The sequence below is a fragment of the Pteropus medius genome, unplaced genomic scaffold (assembly GCF_902729225.1).
Source record: "Pteropus medius unplaced genomic scaffold, Ma_sr-lr_union100, whole genome shotgun sequence".
Lineage (NCBI taxonomy): Eukaryota > Metazoa > Chordata > Mammalia > Chiroptera > Pteropodidae > Pteropus > Pteropus medius.
This window is the reverse complement of record NW_024344370.1, coordinates 1,924,454-1,947,246: the sequence shown is the minus strand read 5'-3', so window position 1 is coordinate 1,947,246 and position 22,793 is coordinate 1,924,454. Positions and strand designations below refer to the sequence as shown.

Genomic DNA, 22,793 nt, shown 5'->3' with positions numbered 1-22,793 from the left:
AATTAACTGGGAGTCAGTTTGCATTCAGGATTGAGGGGCTTTATAAGCGAGGTTACATAAATGGAGGAGATGAAGCATGGACCTGGCATGTGAAAAGAGGACAGCTTGGATTATAGAAAAGTGTCTGTCCTGGCTCCTGTTGATGATTTAAAAGAGAAATCTTTAATTTTTTTTTTTTTTTATTTCAGAAGAGAAGACAGCAAAGCACCTTTGTATCGAGGATGCCAGCATTAGGTGAGGCCAGGAGCAAGAACTAGAGGAAGAAAATGGCAGAGACCACATGATAACCAAGAAGTTGTATTCATGAGCACGAGACAGCCCTTTGGGAATTTTTAGAAAGAATTGAAGGAGGATTTGTTTGAAGGACCAGTAGTGAGTAGATTGCAGGTTACAGAACAAAGAGTTCAATACATCCAAGGATATTTGTAACTGTTAATTTGAGCCAGTTGTACCTTCAAGTGGGCCTGGAATGAGTGCATGCATATGTATGAAATTAAAATGCCATTTAGTGCCAAGCGGACTAGGGTCGACGGTAATTAGTCGGAATTCAGAGAAGGGAGAAAGCAACGTGTGCCATGTAGTAGGACTTCCCTGAGAAAGAGAGGCTGGAGCTCCAGGGTCAACGTATTTAACTCACAACTTTGCAGAAAACACTTTCCAAAAAATTGTTAGAAAAGAATTTTCATCAGAAAGCATCTTTCGATACCTCTTTGAGGAAAGTTTTTAGGTGTAAAATTACCTGCGTACAGTAGATACTTAATACATGTCTGTTAAATTAATATTTTAATAAATGAATAATGTCTGAAATATTTTAAATAATGCATGGTTTTATAGTTTTAAATGTTTTTAGAGTTTTAGATGTTAGACAAATCTTAGAAAGGCACTATATAAATTCATATTATGATGAACATGTGTCGAATCATCTTGAAAGATATTTTTAATTTTTCCTTTGTACTTTCATAGAATTTTGGAATTGGAAAGGCTCTGAGAGATCCTTCCTGACCTGAAGTTTCGTTTATATATATATATATATATATATGAATAAACTTTAAAAGAAATAGTCATCATGTTGATTATAATTGAAATATTATTTGAGTGGACATTACAAGCTGAATGACATAATACCCAATCTCACCCAACTTATCTCTTACTTATATTATAAAGGCTGGAAGTTAAACATTCTATTTCCCTCACAGTTAGGAGTGGTCATGTAACACCTTTATGGACAACAAGGGATAAGTGGAAGCCTTCTGGGAAGAAGGTATTCTGGGAAATCTTTTACAAATCTGATATTTTTTAAGGGAACACTGCCTTTTCTTGATCTTCTTCTATCCTGGAGCACAGATGTCCTTCCAGAAGTTTCAACAAACTGGCTTGTGACCAAGGCCGGCAAAAAGGCCAGGAGAATCAGAGTTTCCATGAGTTGACCATGATGTCTTTAAGCTACAGCAGCGGTCCAAACTACCCACCACTGGACTTACGGTCATGTCAGGAAAACAAGTTCATCCCTTTTAAATTTTTTGTTAATAATAATTGAGACATTTAATTTTAAAAATACACTTTTTAAAAAAAATTATTTCAAGGTCCCTTTCCTATTTCAAGAATATCTTCTAAAAACAAATATGTTTTAATATTTATTTGTTGACTGTTAAGTGTCACAGGAAAAATGACCTCTTCTATTTTATGTGTATTATTATTGTCATTTAATATTTTTTATTTGACTAGGGTAATTTAAATTTTTTTCCCCAAAACATGTCCATGGGTGGCATGTTTTGGAGCCTTAGGGTATCTGGTATTTTTGTGTTTCATATTTGTACATGAATGGGGTCTAAGCTGAGACTAATGTCATTTTCGTTTTCCCTCGTCTCTGTTTTCTAGTTTCCCATGTTACATATGACAGTAGTCTAATTATTTTTCCTTTGACGAAGGTGCAGTTGCAGCATGTAGCTATCACTGCAGTCACAGCACGGAACTTTTTTATTACTTCAAACTTCTCTCATGGCCCTTTGCAGTCAATCTTCTCCTCTCAGTTCAGCCACAGCAAACTCATCTGCCCTCAGTCACTATAGTTTTGCCTTTTCTAGAATTTCATATAAATGGAAACATTCAGTATGTGGTCTTTTATGTGGTCTTTAGCATCGTACTTTTGGGATTAAACTATGTTCCTGAGTCTTAGTAGTTCCTTCCTTTTTTATTGCTGAATGGTAGGTATTCCACTATATGGCTATACCACAATGCGTTTCATCATCAACAGATTTAAGCCACTCTAAATGAAGTGCTCTGTTACAAGATGCCAACTACATCCTTAAATAAAATATTACCAATCAAAAAAATATTTATTTTATTCTGGAACATGTATATGAAAATATTTATACTTTCTTATACGAATGAAAAATGATTTGTTTTAGTGTCTTGATTTGTAATATTTGGGTATTATGACTTTGACATTATTTAAAACTTTGGGAAAACTTTAAAGGCACTTTCAGAGATGGAATTCTTCAAAGCTTCAATTTCCCATCCTCTAAATACTGTTTCGAAATTATTTTTACCATTTTTTAGTTTGTGTCTTAGTTTTTACCATAAATAAGCCTGTTAATGTTGAAATAGTTTCCTTTTAAAACTTTTTACCTGTAAGTATATTAATATAAAGATCTAGGATCTTAAATAAGTGGTGCTAATTTCTTGACCCTACATGAGCTAATCATACATTAACATCATGCATGAGCTAATACATTTTTTGTGAAATGCATTCTTTCATCTTATGCTCATAATTCTGTCAAGAACCTACTTGTATTGTCACTATGAGAAAAGCTTGTTAGGAGCAAAGTGCATCATAGCTGTGCTGCACTTTATTTCGGCACCGTCATATTTTGTCTTGATTTTCTCAATAGTTTAGAATATAGTAATGATCCCAATATTGCTATGTATATATATATTTTTTTTATCAATTGGGCTTTTAAAAATTTTTCGGATAAGTTAAAACGCTCATCTGAGAGTCCTGAAAGTTGGTAGAAGAGAAACACATTGAGAGACGTTAACTGGAGAGGCAATTTTAGATATTAAAATAATACGGAGATGGAAAAATTAAATGAAATATTACTTTGCACAAGAGGTAGTAAGTTTATGGAACTCATCACTCTAAGATATAATTAATAGGGTAAAGCACATATAGATAGATGCACAGACACTTTTGTTGATACAGAGTCAATATTAGAATTTGAAATGTAAGATCATACTTCCAAACAATAGTGCTTCTCAGAAGCAGAGCAAGACCTGCAGCTGAAGTGAGAACCTCAGTCTTGAAAGTGGCCTAGATAGTCTGGGTCACACTGTCAGTGACATTGTAAAGAAGTTTCCAGGACTGGGTGACTTTTAAATTACCTTAAAATCTACAAGTCTATAATTAGTGACCCCGCTGCATATTGACAGTTTTCCTCCCAAAGAAATATAATAGCTGGAAAAATAAAAACTTTACTAAGTTCATCAATTCTTGTATTCGTTCAATAATAAACAAATATTTCCTTAGTGTCTACTATGTGCCAGATACTACAAAAATATATGTATGTTTTCCTGCATCTCTGTGTTTTCATTTCTCTTCCTGTGACTTATTCTCAGGGGAAATGGCTTTAAAACTAGATAGATCTTGGTTTTAGTTTCAGCATCACCATTTACTAGCTTTTTAATCTTGAACTAGTTCCTCAACTCCTTTGAGTCTCAGTTACATTATCTTGGAAACAGAAAGAATAAACACCATCACTTAGTGTTATTGATAGATTAAAAAGCGCAATGTTGGAAAATTGCCTAGCCCAATGCCTGACACATGAGATGTAGGCAATAAATGTTAGTCTCTTCTCTTTTTTCCCCTCTCCTCATAGAAAAACGGGGACTTCACTCAGCCCCATTAGTTTCATTCAAAACTACTTGCTTCCCATATCCCATTTGTAAACCTCTTGCAGAATACAAATGACTCTCCATTTAAACATACAATCTTCATTCAAGAAGACGCGAAGGTGGAAAACCAAGGTGCTGTCAAACGATAGGCTAAGTAAAATCTTTGCAGAATTCCCCATCTTATGATAACAAGGTATGCAAAATCACAAGAATAAAATAAAGGTTTGAGAAGTGTGTGAAAAGGAATAACTGATGGTACTTGGGTGCAAATGGGATAGAGAAGTCTGAGAGCAAAGGAAGAAAAGAAAATAGAAGATGAGAGGCTCAGCATGTGAAACTAGAATGCTGGGCATTGCAGCAAAGACAGGTAGAGTCCCCGGTATGGCTAACTTCCAGAATTTGTTGGTGATAGTCTGAGCGCCAATTCTGGATGCTGTGTTTTGTTTACCAGATTGAGGCATTTCCACTCTTGCCTTTGGAATACCATTTGGCATTGTGGTATTTAAATGAATTTATGCCACACATTCTTTGTTGAAAGATACTACAAAAACAAAATAGCTAAACAAAGCGGAAACTAAAGACCAAACCTGAAGATGTTTCAATGCTGCTTTTATTAATTCCAACAGTACTTGCCAAATCAAGTACTAGCTAGAGCTCTGGCACATGACCAAACTGCATTCATCTGTGAAGTGGTTGGCAGCCTGGGTGCCTATGGACAATGGTGCTTTGCCTATTATTCCTGCTATCAGAGAGGAATCGGATCATTGTAACTGGAATCTGTGCAGGTCGGTGACTGTACACACTGATTTAAGACTCAAATCTCAGAGTAGGATGCCTCCATGATTCTGCTGTAATCTACATTGAAGTTTCATTTTAGGAACCAATGAGTCCTTGAAAACCTGCAGGACATCAAAGTAAACTCAAGGATAAATCTAGGATTTCCATATACTTAGAGGAATTTTGGGGATCTCCTGTTCCCTCGTAAGGCTAGAATCTGCCCAAGTCTGGAACTGCACACATCTTAATGTTCATTTTGTTTGCTTAATGCAGCTGCCTTCAGCTCTCTTATGGTTATGTTTACATGGGAATCTTTTTTCCATCATTTTCCTTTCAACTTATCTATGCCTTTGAATCTAAAGCGTGTCTCTTTTAAAGGGCAGGTAGATGAACCTTATTCTTTTATCAATCTCTGCCTTTCGATTTGAGTGTTTAGATCATTCACATTTAATGTAATTATTGATAGAGTTACATTTGCCATATTGTTGTTTTTTATCTCTCTCTTGTTTGTTCCCCTGTTCCCTCTTCAGTGAGTTCTTTCTGTAAATGCTTGTGGTTTAACAATGCCAGGTCTAGTTTCTGGTAAGAATTTTTTCTTTTTCTCAGATTGTTAATAAAATAACCCAGCTGGTAGAGCATGATAAGCAGGCCACATTTGCTTTTATTCTTAGTGAGATTACCTTTCTCATCTTTCCCTATCTACTCCTCACTGTCTGTCTCGCTCTACTCCTGCTTGAAGAAGTAGATAAATAATTATTTGACATCTGAATTACAAAGAATTTTAGTATGGTATGTGCATGTGTGTATAGTGGTTATTAACTTAGAATGTGAGAAGGGGTAATTTTCCTCCCTATTATTAACTCCAGAGTAAGGAAAAGAATTTGTTGGCTATTACCCTTTTAATAGTAAAGATAAATTAAGACATATATTGTTAAATTTTTTAAAGGGTGGGCTATCACATTCTTTGTGATTTCAAGTACATCAAAGTAGAAATATGTTAAAAATAAACAAGTATGCCCAGAGAAAAGACAATTTAATATTATCCATTTCTAGTGCTGGTATGATGATTGTTTTTAAATTATTTATTTTTGTTTTTCAGATTTTCTACAATGTGGTATACCCCCTTTTATCTTAAATGAATTTTTGTCTTATTAAAAAATTGATATCTATTTTAAAACAATTTAAATATGATAACTTTCTACAGAATAAAATAGAAATCACCTCTAATCTTCTTAATTAATAATCACTTCTGTTTGGTGAATATTCTTCCTGACATCTGCCCATGATTATCAAATTAATCTTTATAATTAGAGTAAATAAAGGCATTACAAAGGATCAGAAAGTAAATGTTGCATCTATGCTCTAGACTTAAAAAATAACAAATCTTGATGTATACCATTTATTTTCTAATAAATATGTCCAGATTCTTTCTAGTAATCCACTACTTATCTCACAGTAAGAGAGAAAAGATGGGGCATTGGGATATGTCTTGCCACAAATTGGCTATAGGACTTATAAATAATCTCTTCATAACTCAGTCTGTTTCGTCTGTAAAAATACCTTCCTCAATCACCCTACATCATAGTTTGAGGATGAAATCTTCTACCAGATGACCACATGTCACTACTACTATAACTCATTCCTGTATTTTCTTTCAGCTTTATATATTAAATAATTTTATTTCTTTAAACTATAGATTGAATAAGGAAAATAACTTTTTATGTCTTAGTACTTTTTTTGTTTCACACTATGTGGTCCTATCTATTATTATACAGTGGATAATTTATTATTAATATATCTCATTAGGAGAAGATACATAATAATATGGATTCTGTGGCTTTTGACTCAAGTTTGCAAAAGACTAATCACACTGCTGTATTGTGTACAGGAAACACCACAGACAGATTTTATTTGCTTTTTGTTTTCTCCTTTTAGAGCATCAAAGTGAAAACCTACTAAAGAGCCAAAAAAAAAAAAAAAACTTTAGAAGAAATATTAATCTTGGATAAAATCTGTGTACTTAAAATCACAGCAATCACATTCTTCTTTAAAAGTCAGTTTTTAATTTAACATATAAGACAGGATGCTCATTTACCTTGACGTAAAATACACGGCTGGTGTGCAAGATGAGACAGAAATACAAAAATACCAAACCTCTGACCTCAAATCAGTGTACAGGATGTACCATACATAGGACATTCAAAACACTCTTTTGTTGTCTCAGCTTTTTCTAATTATATCAGCTCAAATGACTGTTATCTGATAACTGATTTCTTCTAAAAAATGGGCTTAAATTAGGTACCTAATGTATTACTAGTCAACAAAGTTTGCGCTTCTTTGTTCTCAAATCCGATCAAAACATTTTCTTCTGAGTTCATCCAATAAAAGTCTTGTAGAAATGCACATACCCTTAAGCTATTCATGAGTTTATTCTGAGACAAAAAAAAAAAAAAGCGACATAATATACTTTATGTTAGAGCATGCAGAAAAGTTTATTAGCGTGAGTATGATACATGTTTTAGGGCAGTAGTTATTATATACAATACTTTTCTTTTTAATAAAGTGGATACAATTCTTTACACTGTCCATTAACAATTTTACAGCCTCACAGTAGTAATACACAGTATATCATTCTCCTTACAGACCAATGTTTTCTAATAAGGAATGCAGAGCATACTATCACATCCTGAATAAGGACAGGGGTATCTCAGAAATTAAACACTAAGTATTGAGATATCCTGTGGAAATGATATTAGTATGAAAAAGGTCTGAACTGTTGCTGCTTCAAATTATTGTTTTTACTTGAGCCCAAAGTGTGTTAAACTCCAGAAAACTAGCCCTGGTTAACAGACAGGTAAGAATACATATTTCCTCTTATTTAATCAACAATTTACTTGTGAAAAGTACATGTGTTAGTATTGTGGGCAGGTATGATATGGTCTCAGGGAGCTTACAGTATTTTTAGAAGTAAGGCTGTATAAATAGCTACATTTCCTAACCCTACCCCTTTTCTTTCTTTCAAGATGCAAGATGCCTCATGGGCATGACAGTAGAATTGCCACCTGGCATTGGACCTAATGATATGATCTCTCTGTGTGGTGGCTTTCTTCTGCTTGGCTACTCTGAGTAGGAAAGAAAAAATTACATCATTTAGTTTTTCCCAGCCAATCTCTTTCCACATCTTAAAAGAAGGGAATGGGGTCAGGTAATGTTTTCAGAGATTGTTTAAGAGGACTTCTGGCTTTTGTTCTGTGTCATTTGGAAGATTTAAAACAAACAAACAAACAAACAAACAAACTTTAGTCTCCAATATATATATATACAGAACTGAAATGAGTAAATACTAAGTCTCAATCTGTTGCTGAAATGTTTCTAAAATTCCAGCCTTAGTCTTTTTTTTTTTTTAATAAAGATTTAACGTGAAATATGGTAAAATCAAACATAATCATAGTTATAAGTGTCACTGGTCCCACGATGTGTCAGTAAGAAAAGAATTTTTGAGTTTCAGCAAAGAACATGCCACCAGTCAAGGTCCTGCAGAAGGGCACAAAGCTTAGAATGGCCTTGCCAATGAAGCCCCGGATCAAAACAAAGTATTCTCGCTGTGCAGTTGAGAGAAGAAACCAGCGGAGGACAGAGGCAGAGATCCTGCCAATGCGCTCTGGCTCCTGCTGCCCTGTCCTCATTGCACTGAAATTCTCTAGCCTGTGGCAGGAGGAAAATGCAAGAAAATCCCGTGTACAGTTTTGAACTCATTAGCTATGGGTGTAAAGTTTTGATATATTTTTAAAAAGAACAAAAAATGCTGATCTCATAGCAGGGAGTTCAACATTTAGAGCAACAGTTCATCCTTGCATGTTTTTTGGTATGGTAAAAATTCAGCAAGATGTGCTTGTGTATGTGTCTGATGTGGGGGAATAATCCTGGCACATAGGGAATTCAGGAGTTACGCTCAGGACCTTTGTAGGAGCAGAAGGGTCCATTCTCATCTGGACTTCCTGGGTGCCAGTTGCAGGGGACAATGGGGCTGAGGTGTAAGAACCTACAAATGCTCCTTTATGTTTCTTCGAGGTTGACAAGGCTGTTACTTGGCATTTCTAAGTTCACGGTTGAATTTCAATATGAGGATCAAAGATAGTGATTTGTTCATCAAATTACAATGTTAGATGTTAACTCTATTTTTCTTGTTCTACATAAGATGTGCAACTAACGACATGTGTTCTACATAATATGTAGTCTGCTGTTTACAGTTAAATTGTTTATTTCGTTAAAATATAGAATCACCTTGAGGACTTTAAATCACTTTTCCCCCCCATATTTTTGGATTATTATTTCCATGGGTGAGAATAAAGATTGTGGGATGCTGATGGAGACCCACTGAAGGGTTACATCTTTCCAGTCTCCCTCCATTGGTACAGTTGCTGATAGCATCCCACAATGGTTTGTCTCTTAAAGATGTTAAGAAAATCTCTTAAAGATGGTCCATCTCTGAAATACATTGCATTCTGTTCCTACTACATTACACCATGTCATCCCTTTAAAGCATTACAGAAGAACCAAGGACTGAAATTCTGTATAAATTAGCTAAAGCTGGTATTCACGGCAAAAAAGAAAGCATATGTTTTAGGCACATTTTTCTCCAGTAGTCAACTCGAAAATATTTCTTGGGGGAAAAAAACTAATGGAGGGGGACTTGAAAACTGTTGACAGTAAACAAAGGATGCATAGGATATTACTATTTTTTTAAATTGATTTGCCAGAAGCCTCTTTATTAGAACAATAATACAACTGCTCCTGGAATATCAGCTATGCTCTGAGCCTGGATCTCCCCTAGTTTTCTCAACGTTGTGTAAAGCAAGACAGTTAATTCATAGGGGGCAGATGGTAACATCTTTGACTAAGATTATCCTGTATGAAAGCACACTACATGAAAGCTGGTGGGGCAGCCATTCACACTGTGTAGGCGATGGTTCTTGGGTGGCTGCCTAGAAAGAATACAGCCAGGGCTTCTCATGGCCTCTACTACAACCCAGTTTGACTCAAGCACTATGCAGCTACCTTTTGCTTTTGATGCGAATACTTGTTTTCCAATGGAGCCTAGACATACATTGGTTTAATAAAAGAAAAAGAGGGTCTATCTATATCTATATGCATTTAAAGGTAAAATTATGGTTGAGTAAGAATCAAATTTTGTAAAAATATCTCCTTCCACAAGCCTAATTTCAAGAACACTTAGACACAGAAAACATTCAAAGATTAAATTGTTCATGAATCTAGTGCTTAGAGAAAATAATTGAACAAATTGGATCAGTTGGATCACTGAACTTCAAATTGAATCATAAAAGTTAAAAATGTTTACAAAAAATGACCTTTCACGATATTGCTCCCAAGGCTCTGGATTCCTAGAGAAAGTGAAACAGCTTCTTTGTGGTTGTATAGATCTGGCACTGTGTGTTAATCTTTATACATTCCTGCTTCCAACTCCTTCCTATTCCTTCAAGTTCATATCATTTTATTAATATTAAAGAAAAGTTATAATTTTAAAAATTAAAAATTGAAGAATACAGAACTACGTAGCATTATGTCTACTGGGCTTGAGGTCAGCATTTTAAGCATCATTTGAAATATAATTAGTGTGTGTTTGCATATGTATATGTATACACATGTTATATCTCTATATCTATCAATCATCTATCATTTTCATATAATCTCAATAATGTGCTGAGGCAGCTCATACTGGTTCATAAGAGCTAACAGATAAATTTTTAGGAATTCTGCAAGCTGGTTAGGGTTATGTTAGTAGCTTGAAAATGGCCATGGCAAGACTATTTAGAACATGAAAATTGGAAAATAATACAAATCTGGGATTTTTTTCCTCTTGGAGAGATAGTTGTTAAATAATTTACCAATATACCATTGTAGGTTTGGTCAGGAAAGGGACTTCATACATAGTTCAGTTCGTAGGAGAAGCAATAATCAATGTTTAAAAATACCAAAGTTAAAAAAAAAGAAAGTATTTGGTGATTTAATTTATCCAATAAGTTCATAGTCTTGAATTTCACCTACTTTTCTTATTAAATATTTTTTAAAAATGATAAAGTTTAATATATTTCTTAATAATTAATCATTTTAGAATATTTGTACAGAGATAATTTGGGACATCTGTTGCCTTATATTTTTTATAAAAGTCTCTCCATTTCTGTTTTTTAGATAGTTGCAGAACTGTATGCTAAAGTCAAATGTTAATGAAAATAAAAACTGTAAGTTGAATGGATGAGTCTAATTTTTCTTCTTGCTGTAGCTTTTCTGTGTTTATTTTTCATAAACTATCATTTGGTGTTATTGAGGTATTTTGTATTAAATTTGTGTCGGTGAATATGGGTCTGTGAATGTATATTTACACACACAAACAATACACACATATATTCCCACATAAACCAGAACAAATTATAATATTATGGGCTATCTGGTTAATTAAATATTCTACTTAAAAACCAGGAATGACGTGTTAAAAATTCCTCTCTTTTCTAAAAAGCTCAAAATGCCATCTTTTTAATTTTTCCCCTTTGTGTTAACAGCCTACTACTCCTGGTTCAGTGAATGCTTTGCCTAGCAGTCACAGAGCCTGACTGTGAATTTAATTTTATGTGTTGATGTATATCTAAGGATGTGCTAAGATTGGAGCAGAGCTGCTGAGCAGGCTGTGCACTGGAGTTGTGCAACGTGGTGGTTCCAAATAAGAGAGGCCTGAGTTTCTTTGGACAAAGAAAAAACAGGTGGAAAGAATGATTTCTGAACCTGGAGATAGACAGCAGGAATGAGGAAATTTCAAAAGTGGACATTTCTGAACAATGACAAGCCAGCAGGAAGATATCAAACTTCTGGAAATATTTTGCTTTTCTTCTAGCTACTGATGACCTTGGCATTCAACAGGCACATGGCTTTGACCATCAGGATCCTAGGTGTAGAGGTGGAGAGCCATGTGGTAGGCTGACTCTGAGTTCTCAGGGAATTACTTGGAAATTTGTTTTAAGAAATTAAATCCAGGGCATTTAATTTCTTCACCGATTTGCTGCTTTTTGAGAAAAACAGAGCCCAGGACTTTCTGGAAAGTTGCATCACAGTCTTGTGATGGTCAATCAGGTGAAGATATGGAATTTTTGAAGAAGTATCAGAATATTTTGTAGCAGTAGTTCACATATGCAGGTACTATACATTCATTCATTGTTATTTTCCCAAGAAATGGAGCAACCTAATAGCTTATGCTACAGTAGAGTCCAATGCACCATAATTACTTCAGGAACAAAGAAGCGCATACAAAGATAAGATGTCTTTCTGTTGGTGTGAGGTTTTAAACTTGAGATTCTTTAAAACACATTTCTAGAGTTCTGTTTAAATATTGATATGCCACATTCAAAAAGCAGTGGATTCTTGATAAAATGCAATACTAAAATGGAATACTGCCTTTTCATAGAAATAAGAAATGTGCTAAGAAAATTAAATACCTTTAAAAAAATTAAAAATAAACATACTCTCACAGCTTGAGGGTTTGAATGAACCATGTACCAAGGAGTTGAGAAAACTCCTACTTTCAGTTACATCTTGGGACCGCTAACATTCAAAAGGTGCCTAGCAAAGATGACTTCAGCATTTCAGTGGCATTTATCTACGTTGCCATATTCTATTTGGAAACCATTTTAGCATATCCCACACACAATGTGGGTTTTCATAACAAATCATTGTATGACACACAAAACTGCTCTACGTGGTTTTTTTTCAGCATAAAAGGGTTTTGAGTTTTAGAGCTCAATATCAAAATTAAGCATATTCTATAAAAGCTTAAATTAATTCATTCAGCGCACTTGCTTTTAAATAAGTCTATCTTGATTTTCCATCGTAGGTAGAATTTCAACTCGATTGCACTACTTTCCAAACACTTTGGAAAGAAAACTTCTCAAGTACTGAATCCAACTCAAAGATGCTGAATGTTTTCCCTGCAATTTATTCTCAGTCCATATTGTATATAGACTCTATTTGGGAAAATTTTCTCATTTGAATTAAGGGAAGTGATCTTCTTCAGGTAATTCCTTTCTTAGAATCTACAAATGTTGACTAGCATGCTGAATGTGGATATTCATCTGGAATCAATGGGAAAAGCTTCATTTATATTGTTTTGAAAGTAAATGTTGTAACAATCATAAAAATATTTTTATGCATTCCTTAAATACTTTGAGTGGTGATTTAACATATAAACATATTTGTACAGGTTATTCTTCATCTTTAACACACTGTAATTTTGCTTAAATACTCAACAAAAATGAGTAAGTAGTTAAAAATATTTTTCTATAATTTTATAAAATATATATGATATTGTTTTTGGATCTTGCTTGATCTGTCATTTCCAAGCAATTAACCCTGATGGATTATATAAATTTATGTGACTATGTCTTTAATTATATTTATAAATTTCTTGTCACATATTCAAGGTAAACCTGAGGATAGATCATTGAATAATTCTTTTTTTTCTCTTGTAAAATATTTCATTTCTCCATTTTCTTCTTTAGTGGTCTTTTGAAGAATCCAATCTGTTGAGAGAATACCAAACATGACACAATTAATTATTTGTAAGTAATAAATACTAATCTCCTTGAATAGTATTTAATTTAATAACATGTTAGCAATTCCAGGCATACAAATAATTAACATAATTGAGAGGGGTTTTTTTTTTTTCCATTAACCTATTAAGTAATATCAAGAAATGACATTTATCAAATTGCTATTTCATTTTAACTCTTTGATTGGTTAAAGATATCATATCTCCTAGTAAAAACTAGTACATGTAGTAAATTAACTTAAAGGATTTGAGGAAAATATTTTAGGAGACACACAACTGCAGTTAGCTGGCACTGTCTCTTTTTTGCTATCATCTTTTTTTTTTTTTTTCAGGGATGTGGTAGAGAAATTTCCATCAAATAACTGATGGTCATATATTGAAGTCATTAGAGTTGACAGGGAATGTGGTAGGTACACTGTGGCTAAAGGGTTGGGGAGATTTCTGAGTTGCCTGGATTAACCTTAAATGTGTCAAAAATTTGTCTATAGAGGCTTGACATGAAGAGCCTCTTGAAAACACCCTGTATCATTTGGACATTTGGATATAAAAGTGAAGTCGTTGAAAATATGAAAATTTTCACATAGGGGTGAATGTGGATATTTTTCATTATGCTTTGTGATTTGGAGCATCATAAAAATTACAAATGTATTATTTATTTATTTCCTGTTATACAGAATAATAAAAATACATATGGGGCTGAAAGAGGCCTTTGTAATAATCTAACCTAAAATGAATATTTAAAAAAAGAGAAGTGTTGTTTTAAATCTCTCTCTATATACATACTTTTTAAATAAAAATTTGAGTAGCTTATAATAGTTCAAACAAAGACAAAGAGTTAATTCTTTGAAAGTGAGGTACCTCCATATCATTTTAATCATATAGTTATGGTAAATTATGCAAGGGAATTATATATTTTTAAAAATAATTATTGAACAATTGAGGGCTTAGAGGAGAAAAATGGTCAAAAATATGTAGTTTTAAATTAGAGACATAAAGTCTGCACCCTGAACAAGCCTGATCCAGTCTGATCTCGGAAGCTAAGCAGGGTTGGGCCTGGTTAGTACTTAGATGGGAGACCGCTTAGGAAGACCAGGTGCTGTAGGCATAAAAAACAAAAAATAAGGGATTGTAAGCTGACAAGGTCCTTGCAATCTGTGAGGTCAACCATGTCTCGCCTAAAAAATAAATTAAAAATAAAATAAAATAAAATAAAAGAAAGAAAGAAAGGAAGAAGGAAGAAAGAAAAAGAAAGAAAGAAAGAAAGAAAGAAAGAAAAGAAAGAAAGAAAGAAAGAGACATAAATCGGGGCTTTATGTCTTCCAGCATGCCAGCATTTTGATGGTGGTAGATGAGAGAGAGGTGACAACAGAACAAATGAACAAGAAAAAACAATAAATTTGTCTTTCTTAAAATGCTAGTTCTGCTCGATCTCTCAGGCCTTCTCCTTAACTTGTACCTGAGTGTCCTGAGTTGAAAATAAATCAGAAAAGGCTTTCACGAAAGCAAATGATGAATTATAAAACCTTTCTCTTCCCTGCCCTACCAGCTCTTGATCTTTTATCCTTTCTCTCCCAAATCTTTTTACTTCTTTTCAACCTTTTTGTGCTTTTATATGTTAAATGCACTTTTAAAAAATTCAACTTCTGTTATCTAAACTTTTCCACCCAACCAATTCTATTGACATTGGGTTTTTAGTGGAAGTTGAGTGATTAGAGTGCGTATTAGGAGAATATAATTTAAAGCTTCAAACTGGATAGGGCCAATACTAGCCAAAATTTAAAACAAGTTCGTTTTAAGCTCCTGGACTTTCCTTGTAGCTTTCACTTTCCATCTTTTTCTTTCTGTATATACTTAATGATCTTATTATACTCTCCTAGTTCAAAATCCTTTGGTGAAGAGTCTGATCAAATAGTCCCTAAAAGAAAGCACAGGCTTAATGACTATAATACAAAATAACTGTTAAATGAATAAATTTATACTAACATATTAAAATATGAAAAATTTCTCAGCCACACCCCCAAGGATATGCATATTAGATAAGGAACAAATCTGTAGCATTAGTAAATAAATTATTGATGGTGGAGCTTTAGGCATCAGCACAAGATCAAGTTAAGAGAGGAATTTTTGCTTTCTCAGGGTTCCTCTGTGGGCTGAGTCTCATTCGACTCTATTACGGAAAAGCTTAAAACAGTTCATGGCAGATAATAAGCACTCAGTAAGTCTTAGTTTCCTTCCTTTCTACCATGGAATCACAATTCTGATGGCTGTATCTCTCGTGAAGCGGCTGCCTTAACTATACCTACTGGTCAGAAGAGTCCAAAGTTTGTTAAATGACCTTCCTTTGTACCAAAAAAGATCTAAGAAGCCATTAGAATGTATCAACAAAACAATTACTGGATGGAAGAATGTGTATATTTTTACATTTATCCTTTTCCAGACCGATGATGGAAAAACAGGTGGATGAAACATCTGTTTTAAACAGAGGTATGCTGCCAGAAAGAAGCTATCTAAATGTCAGCTTTGGCTTTTCTCTTCTCTTATCAGCAGAGTCCTAAAACTATAGGGGCAAGCGCAGTGCTCAGAAAACCACAAGGAAGGAAATCAAGAGTAAAATGCTCTCCCTATTAGAGGTACAGATAAATGAAGAAACCAAATTCTGTATTTCAGGCATAACATTGACACCACTAAGCCAGGCCTCGGGTACCACAGTGTGGTGAAGCCAGGTATTACAGACAGAACACAGATATCATGTAAAAGGAGGAGGAAGAGCTAGAGGTTTGAGATGGTGGACGATTCTCTCTTGGAGACTTTGCTGGACAAAAGCTATGGACTCTTATTTACTGACCTAGATGCTACTCATCTACGTCTTTAACATGGATTTGATCATTTTCTCCAAGAGTAATCCCTCAGAAGGGTAAGTCATTTTAAGAGAGTCAAAAAGGATAGGAACAGTTGGTAATTTGGTGGGAGAGAAATTTGTTATTTAAACTACTTGATCAAAAGCTAATTCTGTTGCTCAGGTATTAGAAAAATGAATATGTATCCACGATATGTATTTTTAATATAGTTTAGCTATTTAACAAAATGATAGGTTAAAGATAGAGTGATATTATGCTAGAATAAATGTCGATTTGATGTTTAATTGGAAAAACATTAAATTCAACTTTTGTATGTGATTTTATTTTCTATTGTTTATCCTAAAAGCTATCATCTCATTTCTGTTTAATTTAAAAATGATACTGTTGAGTTTTAAAAGTTTTGCATTCCTCAATTTAAGTAAAACTCCTGTAAATATATGGATTTACCAGACAGAAAATAGATGGTTACTTAGTTTTACAAGAGGATTTGAAATGGGAGTCAGTGAAATTATAAGATTTTCCTTTTACCTACTAATTAATAAAACTCTCATCTCTCACTCGGGCACAAAATCATTGCATAAAATGTGGTATATTTGTTTATATATTAAAGAAGTATTTGATTTTTAAGATACATAGAAATATGTGATTAGGATAAGGCTTATCTTAACCATGGTTCTATTGTCTATATATTTATAAATTGACAAGAATTTATTTTTTTATTTTTTCTACGAAAAAGAGTTTATATCCTTCTCTGCTTATAAAAGAAATGTATACTTAATTTAAAATTTCCAATGTTATAAACATGATATAAAGGTCTCTTATAATCTCAACGTCTAGAGACATCCTCCATGATTTTTAAATATATGTATATTTTTTTCTTTTATAAAATATGGGATCAAGTTGTGTTCAACATATAGAATATACATCATTACTTTGTCTTGGTCTTCATTTCAATGTTTTCCATTGCTGTATAATACTGTATTCCACAGCATGGATAAATCATAATTATTTTACCTTTTGCTGTTGAAAACAAATAGAAAGTCAAAAGAACTTTGGTGCTTACCTTCCACAGTGCTAATATGAGCAGCATTAAAAGCAATAATCCGGCAAAAGCACTTAACAAGATAACCCATAATGGTACTCTGCCTGGTAACCCATCTTTGGATATTTGAATAGCAAGCTGAAAATTATTAAACAGGATGATAACATTAATAAATATCTATTAGAACTTCTGGCACATCGAGTTCTTACAGGTTATAATTTTCTGTCATACAGTGGTTTTAACCTCATTCTTACATATAGAAACAACATTGAGTTTATATTTACAAAATGCCCTTTGTCTATTCTAAATTTCTAACCATGTTGAATTTATTATTACCCCCAAATTATAATCTTATTCTTCATAAATTTATAAAGAATAAATTAATCTCAAGTGCGTAGATAAATAAATTTTTGCAAATATATTCACCCCCATGTGATTTTCATTATATCATACTGTCTCTTCTGATTGACTTACTCTTAGTCAGAACTTACAAATTATGTCTTAAAGTCAGTAAACATATGCATATAGTCTATGCATTGTATGCCTATGTATTTAAAGGTGAATATTTATCTGAGGTCATTGACATTATAATTATTGAAATAAGTAATAATTTGAAATGAGAAATTTTGAAACAACAACTAAACATTAGGTAGACTTTACATAGAATTTTATGACTCAATATCCACGTGGGATATTTAAACTCTTCCATAAGAAGAGTTATCTATAACAAGTATTTTGGCCTTATTTTGTAATGTAAGAAGAGGAAAAAACTCAAACCTTATTTTTACCAAGAACTCAAGTATAAATTTGTATTCGGAAATAATATTTCATTTTTATTTCACATTTCTCAATGACTAAATGAAGAAAACTTTAAAAAATTTACATGTATTCCTGGGTAATATAAAGACACTTTCTATAAAGAAATTATTTTTTAAATCTGCTCTGCAGATGTCGACTGAATTTTAAAATGCCAGTTTTTAAGGAGGAAAATTACAAATGCATTATTTGTTATCAAGGTGAAAGTAAAAACATCAATTTACTGTGATAGTTAGAAGCAATAAAGTCAAATATGGCATGTTAACTGTAAATATCATTGTTTTTTCCCCCTAGTCTCTCATAAAGAAGAATGAGACTGAAATCACACTTGAGGCTAATAAAGTGTAATCTGAAGCAAAAAGTGTCTGTCACTAACTGTGAGCAGTACTAGTCACTGCTTTAAGGACTATCAGCAATTATAAAACATTATGTCACAAAATGCAGAGTGAAACATATAGTGTTTTCAAAACTTAGAGTTGTACTTGCCTGCCTTTTCTGATTGCCTGTACTTAAAACCAGAGATGCATTTTCACTCTGAAGTTCTGCCTTCACAGTAAGATTAAAGCTGGAAAAATGTGCCTGAAAAGCAAACAGGATTTATTTTCATATGCTAATCACAATGCAAGCTAGTCACCTTTGAGTAGTGCAATTTTTAAAAGTAAGATTTTTGGGAGAGATTAAAAACATGGGTTTGGTTAACATCCAAATGGAAGTGGTATTAGCAAACAATGGCCATGTACCTACTTTACTTCTCTGTACTCAATTCTCATTTAGATCCTTGTTACAGAAAATTTTCTAAATAATTTCTATTCAGATTTATCCTTAGCAAAAACAACTCTCAAAGTTTGCCCACCTTTTGTGTAGCTAGGTGTGAAATAGCTACACTTTGATAATGAGGTTTATATAGGCGTTTGTTTAGGCTTAAACATGAAATTGCTAATATTCAACAACTTGTGACTTACAAAAAAAATAGCAACTTAATACAATCAAATCTAAAAATAGAAATTTCATATAATTAACCAAATATTTCTGAGAGAAACAAATAATACAAAATACAATGGATTAAGTTCTAAAGTAGTTTGTTTTCAGATGGATTTAATTTTATTAAGAGTTAGAGAATGTCCTCCAAAAATATATATGATACATAAATGTATATATCTATTTATATAGATATATCTATTTATATAGATATATAGATAGGTAGATAGATAGATAGATGATAGATAGATAGTCTGATCTAATATAGCGAGTCCATAATATAGGTTAGTTCTATTCTCTGTCAATGGTGTCAAGAATTGTCTTTCTATAATTCTTTGTCCCTTAACTGAGTTCTAAAGTATTAAGGTAAGTGCAAACTTTGGTATTTAATGGATGTTTACCTCTTGAGGTGCAAAGAAAAAGAATAAGAAAGACTGGAAATAAGTACATATCTGGAAGGGGACCTTGAAGGCAATTTAGTAACAGACAAGGAAAATGAGACCCAAATAGCTGATTAAGTAGAGCTGGGCTTGCACCACATTTTTTAAGACTTCCAACCTTGTATTCTTCCTGCAGAAGCACTCTGCTTTGCATATACTAAGAAATGAACAAGCATTTGTTAACGTAATCAATAATTTCAGAGAACAATGCAATCACTTACTTTTATAAAAGTTGGTTTCCATAAGATAAGTGAAACATTCACTTGGCTCATGTCAGAAGGAATCAGATTACATGTGATAGTAGCAAATTTACATGAGCTGCAGTCCTGTTTAAATATCCAGAGGTATATATTAGGATTTTTGACATTTGATAAGAGATAATATATTAAAATAATCTACAAAGTAGTTATTTTTATGTTAATATTAAATTTATTCCCTTGGAAAGTATGAGGTAAAATTAGTCTTGGTTATCTGAATTTACCAGAATTGTGCCTCGTTTCAGATCTTCAGATTTGAATATAATTGTTTTCTTCTTAGAGTTGATACCAAGAGGATCCTGAAGGCTACTGGGTCTGCAGTTTGCATTCTAAGAAATGAAGATATTTCTTTAATCAGACAATGTGAGATGTCAGAGGAAAGAATGATTTGGTGTGATAACATGAAGACTCTGTGAACAACAGTCATTGACATATAAGATCCATCTTTACAAGTGTGCAATGTAGAGGAAGCTATTCCAACCTTAGACACCTACCTCCAGGTAGTAATTACTATTACCAAGCTACTTTTGAATTGTAGTGGATAGCAATGAGGTTGTTATGGAAAAGGAAGGTTACTGGTAGAACTTACTATTACGTAAATAATAAACTCACTAATTTATCATTTTCATCAAACAAGTTTGAAAACTGCCATAATACAGAGAGCAAAAAATTAAAAATTCTACTGTGGAAAAAAAGGGTAAATGTTTGTTATTCAATATGATAGCTCATATGATGATTTATGAGAAAAAAAAGGAGAGTGACTTTCATTTGTATTTATATGTTTACCCAGAAATAATTTCGGAGTCTCCGTACACCAAGGGAAAGACACTTAGTCTATGTGGGAGGAAGATGTAAGTATGCAGCCCTATAGGTGTTAAAATGCCACATTTATAAGCTAGTTGGTTCTTGGATTGTTTCTCTAGGCTTAACCTAGTAAACCTTTTGCTTCCCCAGGACTCTCTACATCCTTGATAAAAGGTAATAAGAATGAAGGTTCATAAGTAGTAGGAAAAGTACAATTTTATTCTTTCTAGATTTTCACAAACCTCCTTTTTTGGATTAGTGAGAAATGCTTGAGGTTTATTTTTTCCTTGCCTTTAGAAAAACATTTAGATATTATAAGCCAACTACACTGTTGCTATTTCTTGATTTCTGATAATATTTTAAATTAAAGAAAAACCCTGAACGGAAGACATTGTGGTTTTCCATGTTTGAGAGACTGAATCATAACAATTACTACCATATAGACTCATCTAATGCTATAGGTACTAAGGGGGTGCAATACTGCTGTCGTTTTATATTTATGCTATTGCTATATGTAAGTAAATAGTGTCGTCTTGGTTTATGTGCAACTTCGTTTGCTTAGGAGCAATTAAAAAGTCCCTTCCTAGAGTCGTTTGATCATCTCAAACAAATGAAAGGTGTAACAAATATTTCAAGCATAAGTCAAAAATTAGTTATCGAAAATCTACTCTAATAGATTGAATAGTGACCCCCAAAAGATATGCCCACGTCCTAACACCTGGAACCTATGACCAGGACCTCTTTGGAAATAGGATCTTTGTTGATTTAATTAAATTAAGGATCTCCAGATGAAATCATTCTGGATATAGGGTGTACTTTAAATCCACTGATGAGCATACTTATAAGACAGAAAAGAAGCCACAGAAACACAAGAAAGATGGTCCTGTGAAGACATCAGCAGAAACTGGAGTTCTGCTGCCACAAGCTAAGGAACACCAAGGGTTGACAGCAGCCACAAGAAGCTAGGAGGGAGGCATGTTAGGGATCCTCCTTTCAAGCCTCCAGAGGGAACTGACATTGTCAACACCTTGATTTTAGACTTTCGGCTCCCAGAACTGTGAGAAAATAAATTTCTATTGTGTTTAGCCACCCAGTTTGGACTAATTTGTTACCAGCTGTAGGGAACTGATGCTTCTATTGAATAACGAGTGGACGTTATTATTACTTTAAAATTTTTCTTAATGCCTCTCTATGTTACTTTGGTAAAGCTCTTTATCACAAGTGGTATGCAGAACAGAAGGCTTTAAATACACACTGAAAAAGATAACAGTGATGACATAATTCCAGGGTACCATGACTTACATCAGAAGATGACCATCCACTTGGGTACAGCACAGGATAACCATCTGATGTCAAGTTGGGAAATGAAATTGACAGCTTAAGTTCTGGCATTGGAAAATGTCCACTTTTTCTAATCTACAGAAAAACAATTGAAATGTAATCATTTCTTCCTCTTTCAATAGCATCCTTTCCATCTTGTAGGACATACAGTTCCTAACTGCTCAGTTGTGTAATATTTTGAATCCCAAAATAAGGATGTTCAATGATCATGTGCATCAGCCACAATCATATATTGTTCCTTTATCCTCCGCCCACTCCCAATATAGGACTGAGATTCAAGGAAAATCAGAATTAAAAAAATTTTTTTCTTTGTCAATTTACCATGCTCATCATCATCCTTAACAATATCTCAGTCTTTCAGGAGGTGCAAAGGAGGGAGAACATTTACCTGATGCACTCAGAACAAGTGAGCATATTTTCGTTTGCCTCAACCCAGTTTGCTTTAACTCCCTAAGCCCACAAATGACTTCTCGCCCCAGCCTGATAGCATATGCCAAGATTGTACAGGGAAACCAGATATCCATCTGCTTCTCTTTACAATCCTATCCCCAGCTAAGGTTATTATGTCACTGGCTGTTGATAATTCAGTCTGATAAGAGTCAGGTTAACTTCCATCTCAATCCCCATCTGTTTTTATCCACTCACCTAAAATTCTCTCTCAGTATCACTTTATGCCACCAATGGTGAGTCTTTCCTGATCTTAGTCAGAAATCATGTGTTCTGTAATTAACATTTACTTTTTTCTTATACAGACAATGTTCCTCATAGAAACAGTGGAAAATATTAAAAATAAACCAAAAATAAGTTTCCTAGAATTCTGCTACATTGGTAAAATTTTAGTGCACAAGTTACCTATCTTTATCATTTGAATATATGCATATCTCATAAAGTTAATATTATAAAATACAAAACTTGGTGTCTCATTTGCAAAATTTATTATGTCATGGCATTTTCCTGTAAATTTAGAGATTTGGG

General features: G+C 33.4%; 1 protein-coding gene and 1 pseudogene across 1 annotated transcript in view; one reads left to right on the top strand and one right to left on the bottom strand.

Moving 5' to 3' along the window:
• Positions 1-7,135: 7,135 nt before the first annotated feature.
• ITGA1 (integrin subunit alpha 1) overlaps positions 7,136-22,793 on the bottom strand; it is a 155,864-nt gene continuing 140,206 nt past the window's right edge. The window contains exon 29 of the mRNA XM_039869916.1: positions 7,136-13,253. Coding sequence (XP_039725850.1) covers positions 13,209-13,253 — 45 coding nt within the window. The 3' untranslated portion in view covers positions 7,136-13,208. The remainder of the gene's footprint in view (positions 13,254-22,793) is intronic.
• Positions 14,271-14,387, top strand: LOC120608411 (uncharacterized; annotated as a pseudogene).